General features: G+C 35.5%; 2 protein-coding genes across 2 annotated transcripts in view; one reads left to right on the forward strand and one right to left on the reverse strand.

Annotated features, from left to right (window-relative positions):
* Positions 1-2,416, reverse strand: part of LOC140148432 (kelch repeat and BTB domain-containing protein 2-like) — a 29,957-nt gene extending 27,541 nt beyond the window's left edge. Inside the window, exon 1 of the transcript XR_011858487.1 lies at positions 2,239-2,416. The gene's annotated coding sequence lies outside the window, so the exon portion shown is untranslated. The remainder of the gene's footprint in view (positions 1-2,238) is intronic.
* A 9-nt stretch (positions 2,417-2,425) lies between these two features.
* LOC140148435 (protein UXT homolog) overlaps positions 2,426-16,695 on the forward strand; it is a 30,336-nt gene continuing 16,066 nt past the window's right edge. Inside the window, exons 1-5 of the mRNA XM_072170373.1 lie at positions 2,426-2,489; positions 4,672-4,819; positions 5,926-6,007; positions 6,632-6,705; positions 7,387-7,494. Coding sequence (XP_072026474.1) covers positions 4,746-4,819; positions 5,926-6,007; positions 6,632-6,705; positions 7,387-7,494 — 338 coding nt within the window. The 5' untranslated portion in view covers positions 2,426-2,489; positions 4,672-4,745. The remainder of the gene's footprint in view (positions 2,490-4,671; positions 4,820-5,925; positions 6,008-6,631; positions 6,706-7,386; positions 7,495-16,695) is intronic.

Below are 16,695 nucleotides of genomic sequence, written 5' to 3' on the forward strand. Positions count from 1 at the left end.
AACGGACATAAACCAAGGCTTACGATTGGCTGATACGTCATTGCATGTGTATAAAATTAGTCTCGGGTCAGCCGCCAGACTGTATGTGGCTATCATGGGTTTGTTAGGATTGACGAGCGTCAGGCCGACACAATCTGGTTGTGTAGGAGACTTTCATCGTGACACCCACGTTGGAACCCAGTACAGAAGAAATATTCATTAACGGGACTGAAGCAATGTGGCCATTTCTATGTTTGTACCGGGCAAGAACCGGGCATTTTTCGACACGGAGATTCACAAATTCGTTCAAAGGTACCGGTAAGCAAAGGGTTGGGGATCGCATTTTAAACTTTTATAGACTAAACTGTTTCGGAGTTAAGGGTCGCAAAAAGTAGACCATTTTGGGGGCTGTATTTGGTGTACATGTACATGTCACGTTTTGAACAGAGTAAAAAACGACCATTACTTAATACATGTAGTTGCGAGAGAGACTCGCTTAAATCGCTTTACCACGCAGCAATACTTCGTATTAATTACATGCGTGAGCCACGCATAGCTCATACCTATCAAAGTATACCAAACGACACTTTTTGCCTTTCATCGTAAAGTTTCTGGTGTCCAAATTTCAAATTGTTGTATCATCGAGCTACTATAAATAGAAGGAGATTCCACAGAAAAATCCTAATCCACTCAATAGGGTTAAGGGGTACTACACCCCTGGCCAATTTTGTGCCTATTTTTTGCATTTTTCTCAAAAATTATAGCATATTGGTGACAAGTAAGATATGTATATTATAGGGGCAAGGACCACAACTACTGCACTGAAAATTCAGCAAGTCAAGGCAAGTAGTTATTGATTTATTGATCAAATATTGGTTTTCCCTCATTTTTGACTGTAACTCCACAACTGTTGTCTGTGCTGAAATTAAATTTCCAGTGCAGTAGTTGTAGTCCTTGCCCCTATAATATACATATCTTGTCACCAATGCCGTATAATTTTTGAGAAAAATGCAAAAATAGGCACAAAATTTGGCAGGGGTGTAGTACCCCCTTAAGCCGATTACGCTATTCAACGAGAGTCATCACTTGAATGGATTTAATCAGTGCAGTCCCTCAAACACGGCCTTTGATGTTTATGATCGTTATGCGACAATATCGATCATCTATTTCAAAACTTAATTTAAACCGACCCCCCAGGTGACCGGTACCGGAAATGGATGGTATTAGTGCCCTTTTGCATCGGTCACATGATCTTCGATTGCGTCATTGTGTTTCCGAGTTCAAGTTGATTTACTAGCGAAAACCTGATCGAATTCCCTCATTTCCTTCCAAAGTTATGGTGAATTTTATATGTATTTTTTCTGATTGTGATTAGTAATACTGGCGGGTGTCTGCGGGACTTTTAAACCAGTGGAAATGATTTGGAAAGGGTTTCCAAGACTGGCAATGTTGTTTCTACGATCCGCCAAGCTTGGCCATAATAAATATTGGCGTTATAAAATTACCGGAAGTAAATTGTTTTCCTTTGTTTATGGTCATGGCCAATGCTTCGTGGGTAAAAATGACGTCATTTTGCTTAGAAGTCATGATAACGGTGGTTCATAACTGGCCAAGCTCATAGATAAGAAGATTAGCAAATCGATAGTGCACCATTCATACCTGATTGCTCAGTATCGACTCATAACGATCATATACTATAGACATAGTACAAAGGGAACTGGGTTCGTGGATTCTCCTTAAAAATAGCTCGATGGTTGTATTTTCCTATTCCTGGGGATTAAGCCTCCAGCATACTTTCCTGCCGCTTGCCGCTGCGACAAGCGGCAGGGCGTTTCAACCAATGACAAGCCTTTATTGTGTTAGTTTGTCTGCAATGTGCGTGCGCCACGCCACTCAGCGGCAGGGTAGTATGAAACCAGCATGGTTGAAGGAGGCTCTCCATGATAAAGCAATGTGGGCATACCTATCATAGACATGCACAACTTTTTGGCCCCCCCCCCACCCCTTCTATAACTTTTTGGGCCCCCTTTGAAGACCTAAAACTTTTGACCCCCCCGACAATGCAAGCCCCCCCCAAGTATTTATGAACATCCCTTACTCAAGTTCATGAGAGAAGATTAAGAGTTCAGGGTTTACAATGTTTACAAAAATACAATGTCCATGTACATGTTAGTCATGCTCATGTACATGTATTATAACTTTAAGCTTAACTAGTTTATATTACTACCATACCAAAGTTCTAAATTAAACATAGCCTACCTAAACTTGCCGATGTTTTCCCCACATCTAACAGATCCTTAGAATGTGTCTGTGTGTTTGTGTAGTTCGTTTCTGCCATAACACTGATACTATTTGAACTGTAGTGATCTAATTCGTACAAAAAACAAAAACTACCACTCTGCTGAATTCTGCAACCAACGTGTTTTACAGACAGCCCTGCTCCCGTCGCAGAAACAGCTCGTCATTTAGAGCAGAAAAATATCAGTGATGAAACCACACATTTGAATCAGGTAAAAAGCAGAAAGTAATACCTTGTTTCTGGTATTGCTGATTAATAATATTTTATACTGAGATGCAATTGTCAATATTTACATTTACTTCGTTCTTGTGTTTAAAGTTCACTGTTGTGTATGGATGCATGATGAACATTCAATTTCAACATTCATGCATTCCATTTATTGTACATTGTTTAAATTTAAGCTTTCTTCATGAGACATGAAGACATGATTTGTCTCAATCTAGATAGCGGAACTCAGTCTCCAATGGTAGTCATTTATCAATTGACCATCATTTATGACTATCATTTGGAGACTGAGTTCTTACAAGATACATATTTGCCAGTGCCGTATTATTACGCTGACTTTCGATTCGGCGAGGAGGCGATTTCGACCTCCTGGTTTGTTTACAAACAGAGAGGTAGACAAAAAACCGCTCCACTTGTCCAAACACTCAAGTATCAGAAGGATGGTCCACAATAGCGTGATTCACGTAACCTGAATAGGGATTAAAAAGCTGTCACGTAGAACCATGTGCTTTGTCCAATTTGCCATCAAGATTTCATATGGAAACAGTTCAGACCCAGTACACGATCATGTCAGAAATTAATATTTTGTTCTGGGTCTGATTATTCGGACTACATATTTGCCATACTGCATGTGCAGTTGCGCACCAAAATGGCAATATGAACCTCGCACCAATCGATCCGTGTTCAACGTATATTTTATTGCTTGGAAAAATAGGTAACCCTGAAAATAGGGACCCACATTTTATGATTTTTCCCAATTTTTTTTATTGTATTCTTTATTTTTTTTCTCATTCATTTGACACCACCTCGGGGATCTTACTATGCATTGCCTCAAGTTCGGTAGTGACGTCAGCATGGTCAGTGCGAAAACAATATGTTTCATTAACCAATGATCCTATACAGATATATGCGACCACTGACTTTTTTGTTCCTTATGACCAGAGGAAAAGTTTGACATATATCCCATGACTCTCTATGATATTTGGTTAAAAAGATAGCTAGGATTACATGTAAGTGCATAAAGTAGAATAAAGTGACTATATCTCATTAACCAATGTCCTACAGATATATGCAACCACTGACTTTTTTGTTCCTTAAAGGGGGGTAACCCTATTGGTTTTGGATATGGATTGTCTTTAAAATTACATAATAATATCAAATATTGCCTTCTTTATGCTGCTTTTTGAAAAAACGAGAGCATTTTCAGCGTAAATGTGAATAAATAGCCAAATTTGCAATCCAATACCTTGATATGCGTGAATTGCATTCTGGGCAGACAAGCAACAAGACATGACGACAATGTATGCCCGGCCCGTATTGAACGGAAAATATTTGTTTTTAACTCTTTTTCGTACCGTTTCAGAAAAAAAGGAAACAAAACATATTTCCCCTTGCAACATGTACATTTCAAATGAATATAAAAAAGTTTGGGTTAAGAGAGGAAAAAAAACCCTTCCACCACCGGATTTTGAACTGGATACCCCTCGGGTAAAAACATAATGCGCTAACCAATTGAGCCATTTAGCCCACTGAGATCTGCACGGAATTTTTTTAACTATATAGGCCTACGGCGCGCCGTCTCCTCAGGTCATAAGGAACAAAAAAGTCTGTGGTCGCATAGGATCATTGGTTAATGAGATATAGTCACCTTTTTGTACTTGAGAATGAAAGATCCAACTATGACAAAACGGTTTTCAGTTTTGGCTTTCATTACTCAAGGGCATATATATATACAATGATGTGGTTTGATGGCAAATTTGACTTCACCTTTTATAACTAGAATAAAGTACCACAATAGACTTCAAATGAGATTTTTGGGTTATAAAGGACTATAATGGCACCATACTTTCCAAAGACATGTTTTCTGTGGTAGAAGTTTCGACTAGCATGTACAACAGATTCTCAGGATAGATCAAATCAGTGTATTTGTGTTACTATCATGCAAATCAAAGCATTTAGTGAGTCAAGGCAACAATAAAGCGCTTTTTTCTTTCATGCCAAGTTTCTTTGAGAGCTTTAATAATCTTATTTTCCCATCGCTCCAATGTGATATGGAATCTATTATAGGAGGTATAACGTTTTTGTAATTACACAAAATGTAATGTAAATTTATTCCAACACTGAGCTAAAGTAGGCATAATAGTCCTTCTAATTATCCTTATTTTCAGCATAATCTGAACTAGCAATATACTCCCAACACCTGCGCATAGGGTCGTCATCAGAAGAATGTAACCTTACCAGAATGGCCAAAGATGTCAGTGCCAAGGTTACAGAATATGAAAAATTTGTCAATGAAGTTCTTCGCAGAGATTTAAAGTAAGTTCCTTTCTTTACAGCAAGCAGGTATTAAAGCTACAATGTACAATCTTTTTGAAGTTTGGTTAATTTTTTTCAAACCTGATTTTTTGGCATATTTGTAATGTTTACTCATGTTCCAACTTGCACCTGATTGGATTCAGTTCATTGTATTTTTAGGACAACAGAGCAAGTTTGAATTAAAGTCATAATTAATCTTCCATAAAAGTAATAGAACACCACAGTTAACTCCATGAGAACTACCTGCCTATTGGTCAAAAAGAAGTTTTCATTATTAATTGGACCAATCAGCAACATTGTTACAATAATTTTACCATGCTGAAAAAATTGGGATGAATTATTTGAAAAACTCCATTCTGATTGGTGATTAAAATGAAGATATTATGTAATTGACCAATCAGAGGTGCTGTTAGATCGTCGGGTAGTGCTCAGGGGGTTAAGAGGAGTAAGTTTTCTATCATCTTACCTCATTAGTCAAAGTGGTTTAAAATGACCAGAAAACTTTCATGACAGTTGTTTATAATAATTATGTTACAATATTTGGCAAAGAATAACCAAATAAAAATTTTAGAATACCTTATTCACATCAATCATAATGTGACAAATAGACATGTTTTTTGTGTGAATTTCTTTGTTTAAGGATTTCTTTGTTTAAAGATTAAACAAAATGTTGCTCCAAGAATGAAACAAATCGATGCATAGAGGCTGAGACATGATATATTAAAATTAGCATCCACAAGATATATGAATCAAAGTAAAACTGTTACAAAACTTATTCATAGTCACCAAAGAATTATTATATGGATAACTCTTTAAAACTTTGAATAACAAGATGATCTTTCAGCCCATGACTACTCTTCTCAAATGAGGTGCAAACACTCATCCTTTAAAGCCATAATATACGAGGGTCATTCAATAAGTTTTGCTTCAGTTCAGTGAATGGTAGCTCACAGCTAAAAGCTGAATTGATGTCAATTACAATTAATAAAAACAACGAACAAAATTGCATGATAATGACATACATGTACATTTAAAATATCAAAAAACATTTTCATTCAATAATCTGTATTCATGTTCTTGCTTTAATACCACTTATTTACCACCAGGAATGTTCTAGATACACGTGATGAGATTTATGGCAAGATAGCTGAATACTTGGAATTAAAAACAGTGATTGAAAAAATACAGGTAAGGGTCGACTCTTTATGATAAAATACATCTGTCTATATTTAGGATATACAGGGGTGAACATAACTGGTACCTTAATTCTTGTGTGCACTGTATGTAAGTTTCCAGTCAGAGAAGCAAATGGTAAATGGCAGGTGGATTGGTAGCTATGTAAGATGCCATTTGAACTGGTGTACATGAAAGTACCCAGTCCTGGTTATGCCGTGACAAAAGGAAACTTATGTATCAACTGACTTGATCCAAGTCATCTTAGTCATGTCTATGTAATGCATTGATGCAGTGATCAAATGTTCTCTTTGCAGGCTTTGAGTTTTGAGGAGTGCGAGTGCAATCACACTCCTCAGCACTCCTGAAATGATCATAAGGAGTGCGATTTATCACACTATCACACTCCTCAATCTTTAAGCTAACATCACATTTAAGCATAATCACACTCCTCATTTACAAAATAGCACTCCTCACAAGTTTGAGGAGTGCTATTTATCACACTCCTTAATTTTTTTAAACTAAGGCCTGTCTTTGGTAAGACCAAATCTGTAAAGTGTATACAATATTGAAACAAAATAATATTGATTCAGACGTTTGTTGACCTTTTTAATTGTTTGTTGTTGTTTTTCTACCAAGGATTCTGAACTGGGCAGTGGTGAGCTGAAAACTAAAATAGACTTGGGTTGCAACTTTTATGTGCAGGCTAAAGTGTAAGTTAACAGTAATCAAATCTTGATTTATTTTTGTTGATTATTATTAGATATGTATACTGGTGTGTAACATGGAAACCAAGATATAAAATTTGTGTTTGATTGTGGGATGATATTTTTACTGTCACTGTGAAAAGTGAAACCAGATGCTGCCAAAAATAGTGATGAACTACTGGTTTTTGCATAAAAATGGGTGCAATTATACAGTGATGTGACTTTTCTTGATTTCAGGGATTTGTTATCGGCTAATTTCCCCAGTTTCCTAAGAATCTCTGTTGACATGTTACGTTATGTACAACAAGATTCCGTTTCTTGTTATTTTTTCCAGAAAATAGGATGGTATTGTAATAACATAAGACAATGGTAATCAAAACCTCAAAAATTAACGATAAATTTCCATATATCAGTGGGAAGAAATTATTGTGTGTTGTCAGTGAACATGAACAGGAATCCTCCTCCTTCAATACAAGGACAATTTCTCCAAACTCCAACAGCAAATTCCAACAAAATCATCAGATCAAGCACATGTACTACTTATTTACTATTTCAAATGATATAATTTGCATTCAAAATAGTATTGATTTTTTATTTTTAATATTTCTTGAAAATGACACCTGTGTTGAAAACAATGATTTTGATGCAGCCTGTTTTAATATCAGGTGTTTTACATTGTTTCTGTAGCCCTGATGCATCCAAGATCTTTGTACAAGTTGGTTTTGGTTTCTTTGTGGAGTTTACTCTAGCAGAAGCTCTCAAGTTCATTGACAAGAAAGTGAAACATCTGACAGAGTAAGTGCTAAGTAATATTTTATTTGAAACAAGAACATAACATGAAGGGCATAGTATGGCTGGGGACTTGGGGGAAACCAACAGCTATACTGAATTTGAAGGAACAGAGTCCCTCATGGACATGGGGATCAGGAACAACAGGCTATTCCAGTTGAAATGCATACACCTCCTATGGAAGACATGACCTTAATCTCCTGCTTAGGGAGTGTAAATTTCAAATGGGGTTAACATGAATGGGTGACTCCATTTGAAATCTGCACTCTCATGTTTTCCACAGGGGCTGTATGGATTTCATTTGGAATGGACCAATGCCTCCTCACATGTGAGGTAGTACTTTAGATATATATTTTTTTAATAGCACTTTATTGGTGCAGCAATACCGGCGTGGTGGCCTAGTGGTTAGAGCGTCCGCCTCACGATCGGGAGGTCGCGAGTTCAAATCCCGGCCGGGCCATACCAAAGGCTTTAAAAATGGTACCTACTGCCTTCTTGCCAGGCGTTCGGCATTGAAAGAATGAAGTGGGGAAAGTTAAAGACATGGCTACCAGTGGACTAACCCCCTGCTGTAGCTTTTCTGCTTGCAGACATGTGGCCTAGGCTAGGGTTATGAAACGGAGATAGGCACCGCCCAATGGGCCGAAAGGCTTCGGAAGGATTTAACTTTTTTAAACTTTTTATTGGTGCAGCAATGCATGTGTTAAGAAACATCACCAGACTTTATAAACCTTTACTTTGTAGGTACATATAAATTCAAACCCTATTTTTAAAGACTACTGACAAATTAACCGGCCTGCAAATTAACACAAACGACCACAAAATGAAAGGTTGGAAAAAAATTTACATGGAAATAAAAAGCAACATGCTGAAATTAATTCATTAATTTGTAACAAATAAAAATGTTAAATGGTGGTATATATATACAGCGCCTTTCATGTGCAGCATGTAGCAAAGCGCTAAATTTATTCAGCTGTCTTTAGAATATGTCTGCTACCATGCAATGCCCAAGGCATGCTCGTACCTTTGGGCGGCACTCAATGGACAATATTCCTAACAGCTCCTCATTTCACCCCTGAGTAGAGAGAGGCAAGTGAGGTAAAGCACCTTGCCCAAGAGCACAACATGTCGAACACAATGGCACCGCTGTGGCTCGAACTCGCAATCCACTGATTACAAGGCAGAGCCTGTACCACTGCACCAATGTGCCCACAAATGATATATCACATGGAATACAACAACCACACATAAATGAAATGTTGAAATTTATGCATTACTTTGTAAGGATATATCACATGGAATGCAACATCACACATAAATGAAATGTTGAAATTTATGCATTACTTTGTAAGGATATATCACATGGAATGCAACATCACACATAAATGAAATGTTGAAATTCATGCATTACTTTGTAATGATATATCATATTGAATGTGACACCACACATTTTGATATGCTTTCCTAATTTGGTTAGTTATTTCATTGGAAAGAAAATACACAGTTATACAAACATTTTATGTGTAACGGCATACAACACCCATTGGAATAAATCCTCAAACTGATATGTTTTAAGGAGAATACACGAGAAACTGTTGATTCTTGAATAATAATCCACGAGGCGGAGCCGAGTGGATTAATATCAAGAATCAACAGTTTCGAGTGTATTCTCTGACTTAAACCATTGCTTTATACTAACAATAGGCCTATTATTACTCTCTATAACTGTGGATTCTTACAAACACCAATCTACAAATGTTAGGATTGATTTAAAATGTTTGTTACACAAATTGAATAAACGTGGATTCGTAAAACCTCTCAAAGTGATTAGACAATCAATAGCTGTTTATACCCACTTCTAATGTATGTAGTACTGCATAAGATGCGTGTAATAGGTCTCTATTTGCATAACAATTGCCAAAATGGTCACGGGTTCATCTCTGGTCATAGCAGATCATTGGCATTGCAGTGTTGCACCTAAAGGAAGCTAAACCTGTTTTGCATTATGTGTGCTATACACACCATTTTATTAGAGATGATGGATGTCCTATCTTTATAATGAATTATTATATTTGCCATACGGAAATTATATAATAGTGGATCAAACATATTCAGAAGAAATGAGGATATCAGTATAATGATGATGCTCTACTCCGTGAATCGAGTGAATCGAGAGTTTGGTTTAGGAACAACCATTGAAATGCATCCCGTAAATCACGATAATTTGGATAATTTTGCGATGGAATCATTCAGAGGATATATTGTTAATTGTGTTTGAAAAAGGATCTAAAATAGGATTCTAATTTTAGCCGAACACAGGGAAGTCCTTTTCAAATTTGTAAACAGTGTAAAGGAAGACTTCGTTTTATTTTGTTGACCCTATGAACTATTTTACCTATATCCCTGAACTTGAAATCCGATCAATGTAGGCTATACCCAGAACGGTAACATTATAACATTTAATTATCGAACTAGGCCTACTGAAGGATCCAAGTAAATATTCAAGCATGCCAAAATACCATCTGATGAAAAAATACAGCTTGTACGAAAAACAAATACAAATTAAACTGAAAATAGACCAACTGTGAATTTTATCATAATCAAACATGCTCAAAAACAAACAATGAAATAAACAAATACAAAGGCCTAAATGCATTAATTCAAAATGTATTAATTCAAAATGTAGGCATATACTATGCAGCAATATTTCCCAAATAAAAAAAAACATAAAAAAAATATAAAGCAGATACAAAGAAAAGAAAAAGAAAAAAAAAACATAAAGGAAAAGAAATGACAAAAGATAAATATTTTTTATTAAAAATAATAGAAAAAGGAAAGAACAATATACTAGCAAATCGTACCAGAATAACATATTTATGACACAAATAAAAGTATAATGGCCGAATTGCAGGCAAAATGCAAAATTTGTGACGATAAAAAACAAAAAAAAAAAAATAGAAAAAAAAAACCAGACAAAAGATCAAATATTTGTAATTAAAAGAAAAAAAAGTACATAGGCCTACCTATAAATCTTGGTGGAATAATAGATTTATGACACAAATGAAAGTACAATGGCGAGTTGCACTCAAAATGCCAAATTTGCTTTGTTATTTTACATACAAATAGCTCTGTATTATATAATTTTGGAAAAACGTATAAGCTCAGCGCTTTATACATATCAAATATTGTATTCATTATATTTTTTACTGTGTAAAATGGTTTTATAATTTTCAAATGTCGTCCTTTTTTTATTTGTTCATGATAATGTTCTGATTTCTATCATTTAGGCCTAATTTAGAAACAGTCATAATTCTATTCAATAAACTGTAGATTACATGTTTTGTACGAATCCACACTTCTCTGTACGAATCCACACTTAACTGTAGATTCGTGCAGAAAAGTGTTGATTCGTAGAAAATAATCTACAGTTTATTGAATAGACTGACGTCACAGCAATGGTTTAAGTGACAAGAGCCCTCAATGTTTTAAAGTGATATAAAATTGACTTCTTTACCTGTGTAGTGAGCCATCTTGTGTTTGGTCTGTGACAATGTTAATGTTTCATTGAGGACAGCACAATATATCTGGCTTTTTACTTGTGTTTTTTCTATACCCTTCTATGACTGTTCACCACAAATGGGCTGTAAAGTCAGCATCTTCACTTTTTGTGATATTAGACAGTTATATTTCCTTCTAAATAATGATAATATTGATATTGTATGTCCATGTTGCTTACTAGAAAGATAACTATTTCAGATTTCTATTGTTCTTTGCAAAGTTCAATGGACTATATCTCAGAACTAATTCTGTCAATATTACATCTCCTCTGTGTTGACTATATTTTGGTTACCATTGTTTGTGTTGCTTAAAATATGTTTATATGTATAAAATATGTGCTGTGCATCGTACCACTAATCTCATTTCAGCACCTTGTAATTTTTTTAACCTTATTATGACGACCTAATTTCTAGCACAAGGGACATGCAGTAGCCACACAACCATATTGGCACCAGGAATTTTTTCATGGGGGAAGGGGGCAAACTGTATTTCATGGGGACTGGATCCCTTGGCAATTTCTCGATATAATTTCATTACATAGGGATTGTAGATTTTAAGACCAAAGGGGTCATTTTATTTGGAAGGTCAACCTTCAAATGTGGGGGTTACTAATTCTTTTTCCATTATCAAATAGGGGGGATTATAATTTTATTTCACAAAATATAAGGGGTATAAAATTATCCAGGGGTTTGTAACTAAATATCTTTTAAAATATTGACCAAAATCACATTAAAGTCAAAGTTTTGCCCTTGCAAATGTATTCACATTTCTTACACTGGAATACTATTATTGGCTATATCTCAAAATCAATATAAGTGACAAAGCACTCATTTAGCTTGATCACCTCACATATGTCAATTGTCATTCTATAATCAGGGTTGCCAAACCCGCGATTTGGTAGCCCAATTGGGCGACTTTTGAAGATTTTTCCCGCGACATTTGACAATTTCCGGATCCCATAGAAACCAATGGTTAAGAAAAAAATTGGGCGACTTTTCAACATTGGCTCCTGCGACTTCCGCTCGTTTCCTGCCCCATAGAAACCAATGGTAAAGTGAAAAATTGGGTGACTTTTCGATTATTTGACCCGCGATTCGGGCTGAAATCTTTTGGCAACCCTGTAGTCAATTTGAACTGACATGTGTACAGCTGTACACCAGGGTTGCCAAACCCGCGATTGTGTCGCCCAATTGGGCGATTTTCGACTTCCGTCCCGCGACAAAGAAAGTGCTCCCGCGATTTCGCGACATTTGGGCTACTTTGAAAATCTCATCCGCGAAATGTATTAAATGTTGGGCGATTTGTGACCAAGCCGACTTCAAAACTAATTTTTGATCATGATTGCCATTCAACAAAATGACATTCAACAAAAGCACCAAACAACTAATTCAATAAACAAAAGTTACAAAACACTCTGTGATAAGTGTGCTTCCCCGATGACAATGGCACGCACAGGGAGGGGGCTGGTTAATCGCGTCTCATGTTGTTGCTAAAGAGCACTTGAGATAGAGGATTATCCTTAAAATATTCCCATCTAAATACTCACAAGTGGCTTAAGATGACTTTAGTAGCTTCTACGGTCCGCGGGGTGCCAAGTTTCTACTTCAACGTAAGTTTTTGTTTTTTTTCCGTTGTCAGTTCTTTTGAAATAAAAATGTACAAACACCTACCGCACATTTTCTTTTGAAACGGCATGATGATCAAAAGCGAAGACAATATAACTGTAGGCCTACAAATCATGCCGAACATGTCAAAAATTAAAATAAGTATACCAGTCATTATCCACGGACAGTCGGACCAGGCCGTTTTGGGTTTGATTAAAAATAGCATTAAAAAAAAAAAATTTGTTAGTTTGTTTATAATTTGTTTCAGCATTTCCCAAAAATTAAAAAGGTAGTGCAGAACCCTGTCAAAAGTCAACTTTTTATTTTCCTTGCAGTTTATTTTTTTCTTTAATTTTTCAAGATGTTTGTTAGTTTTTCATTATTTCAGCATTTCCCCAAAATGTCACAAAAGGGTGTGTTTTCTTGCAGTTTAATTTTTTTTTCAGTTTCGTTAGTTTATAATTTATTTCAATATTTCCACAAAAATTCACAAATATTTTTTTTTTTTTACAGTAGGCCTAGGCTGAAACAAAAAAATCAGGTTTTGTTAGTTTATTTGTTGGGTAATTTATTTCAGCATTAAAACAAATAGGAAGAAAGTGGTGTAGAACCGTAGACCCCCCGCCATCTTTTAATTTTTCTTTTCTTTTTCTTTTTTAAAATTTTTTGTTAGTTTTTTATAATTTATTTCAGCTTTTCCTAAAATTCCAACATAAATGGGGTGTAGAACCCCCTCAAATCGATTTTAAATTTTTCTTCCACTTTTTTTTTATTTTATTTTTTTTTTCAGTTTTTCAGTTTTTGTTGTTTTTTAGAATTTATTTCAGCATTTTCCAAAAATTTCAAAATAAAGTGGGGGTGTAGAACCCCCCTAAATCGACTTTAAAGTTTTGGGCGATTTTTTGGCTATTTGGGCGACATTTCACGGCGTATACCCGCGACTTGGGCTAAAAAGTTTTGGCAACCCTGCTGTACACTGCCTAAGGGGAATTTCGAAGGATAGTCAACAGCAAGTAGCTTTTTGTGCATTGATCCATTCTGTTTTGTCTTGGTTTGTTTTATTCTCTCGGTTGGGTTTTTTCCATCCAGTTTACCTACCCATTTCTCATGTCTGTCAAAGGGGACACCCTTGCAAAATCCCTATTGGTTTGTACAGAGTCTTCCAGTTCCAGTCAATTTTCTCTGCATAGAAAAACCAATGGAGAAACCAATTTGCTTTTCCTTTTGTAATTATTGGGAGTTTATTCCCCTGATAAGAAAATCAAACTTTTTGAATTGTGTCACCAAGAGGTATTTATTTAATGACATGTTTTGTGTATAAGTGTCCCCTTCATGTCTGAGGGCACCAGATGGAACAACCGAATACCAGCAAAAACAACCAATGGGATGAATTGATCTATCGCGAGTATCATCATACCAATGGGCCTTTGAGCATTACTCCACAATGACCTTTTCATTAACCTTACCTTGCCTTATCTTACCTTAGTATGTCTTCGTTGTTCCATCAATGTCTGTTATTAAACTGGTCACTATTAATTGCAAGACAAGGCACTTATCTGATTTTATTGATTATGCTGTCAATCAATATAGCACTGACAAGATACAACCTTTATTCATATCACCTTAGGCCAAAAAAAAAACATGTTTGTTTCCTGTAGTAGGTCAAAAAAGGCAAATGCGAAATGCGGCCTTTATATCTATTTTTTTTATAATCCATGTCTTCAAATTAAAAAAAAAAATACCTTTTTTGCTGCAAATTGGAATGGAAATTTACAGTAGGTCTCTCCGACACAAAAAAGAAATCATATTTCTTCATATTCAAGAATATTTATGATCCCCTTTCAACCTGCAGATTAAAAAAATATTTAAAAAATGTGTGATGTTTTCTCCAGTAGTTTTTCACGTTTGTTTGTGTGATGTGTAAATGTTTACTCCAGTAGTGTGTTATATTGTTTTTTGTGATTTTTTTAACGGTTTTTTTTCAAAAGTGAAAAAAAAATCTAAATGCTCAAAAAAGTCGTCAAAAATGAAATGCTTGCGCTACAGGAAACATACTTTTTTTTTTTTGCCTTATAGCAGGTGTTGTGTTGTAATATTGGATAATTACGAACTTGCAATTTGTTACACCAACGCAAACTGAAACCGATAGAAAAATGATAACAGCACAATTAGTGTAAGGGGTTATAATTTTTAATGCGCTGGGTGTTTGCAATGTGTTCAACATCTCTATATGAGACACAATCTGATCCTGTCAGACCAAAGTTGACAATTTAATGAAATTTGAAATATAAGCATAACAAACAACTAAAAGGAGCAAAAAAAAGAGAAAATCTCGAGTGGTTACACTATAATAGATTTATATTTAAATTGATTCTGGGAATTATATTGTGGAATCACAGTGGTGGTGTGCAACAGAGATAATTTGAATTCAATGTGATGTTGAATGGAAGCTTTTATCTTTATCAATGGACTGATGTATCAAATAAAATTATGATCAAAACATCACATTCACTAGAAATCCTCTCAAGAGAGTATTTTGAATTCAATGTGATGTTGAATAGAAGTTGACATTATGGAGCAGAATCTTGGGGGAATTGATACCTGCATCTTTTGAGTTTTTATTTTTTTCAATGGTCAAACAAGGACAAATTGTGATCAAAACATGAATAGAAACACTTAAGAGGTTTGCAGTTTTCAACTTTTATTTTACGCAATCAAAAAAACAGACAAATACTTATTAGATACATTACTACAAGTAAAGATTAAATAAAACGATTATGGATTGGACGGAATGATCGAAAGGTCAAGAAGGCCAGCATTGACCACCCCCTTTATAAGACAGAAAAGCAAAATAAACAGTCTTTGAGTTTTAAAAGGTTGAGGAGTGTGATAAATAACACTCCTCAAAGTGCTATTTTGTGAATGAGGAGTGTGATTATGCTTAAATGAGATGTAAGATTAAGGAGTATGATAAATCGCACTCCTTGTGATTATTTAATGAGAGCGGACGAGTGTGACCACACTCGCACTCCTCAAAACTCAAAGCCTGAATAAAAGACTAGATCACACAAGACACATAAAAAGATGAGAAAAGATGCAATTTGTATTTTTTCAAATGTTTTCCAATGATTCAGCTTCTTTGACATTTTCGTTTAGGGAGTTCTACAAGATTGGGCCTGTGGTTCTGACTGCTTGCAATGGAGCCTTTTTATTTCTTTTTTTATTGTAATTGTTGCTGTATCTTGTGTGATAGCTATGGATATCAGAGCGTTTTGTAAAGAAGTTATTAAACAAGTTTGGTACAAAATGTTATTGATTAAGACAATATTTGTACATACACCTAGTTCTAATTTGTAGGTTTATTTAGAAAATCATATTTATGAAAATGGTCCAGAATGACTATGACAGTAGCTATTTGATATGGTTCTTGCAGCCCATTTTTTATACTTCTGCACTCAGGGCTGTCAACTTTTTGGAATTGCTTTGTTTGAGACAGGTGCGTACCGGGATTTGCTGACTACAATGTTCATTTTGACCCGTGATTATTTGAGCCACGGCCCTCGAGAATCTGAAAAGCGGGGGGACAAATTATTTTGAGGGTGCGTGAGATTTTACTCATTTTCCAGCTTTTTGCGTGAGATTTACTACCTTGGCGTGAGATTACTACCTTGGCGTGAGACCGTGAGAAAGTGACCCAATGTGTGAGACTCACGGCCAATGCGTGAGAGTTGACAGCCCTGCTGCACTCATGGAACAGTGTCCTAAATAAGCCCTATCGTAGTGCAATTTGAACCTCAAAATTCCCCTGTTGCTATTATACAACTTTTAAAGTGTGGTGCAAAATTGCAATTCCACATTTCACTGACTTTATGTGTTTGACAGACACTTCAATATAAAAATAAATTGGAAAGAACGAGAAAAGAGACGATAATTTGGGATATCAGGTCATTAGTTTATTTTTCATTTGGTGTATACAATCCAGTATCATACGGTGTTTTGCCCAGTTATCTTTCTTATTTGACAAGAAATCACAGACAAGACATGG

Source organism: Amphiura filiformis, chromosome 3, assembly GCF_039555335.1.
Source record: "Amphiura filiformis chromosome 3, Afil_fr2py, whole genome shotgun sequence".
In the NCBI taxonomy this organism is placed as follows: Eukaryota; Metazoa; Echinodermata; class Ophiuroidea; order Amphilepidida; family Amphiuridae; genus Amphiura; species Amphiura filiformis.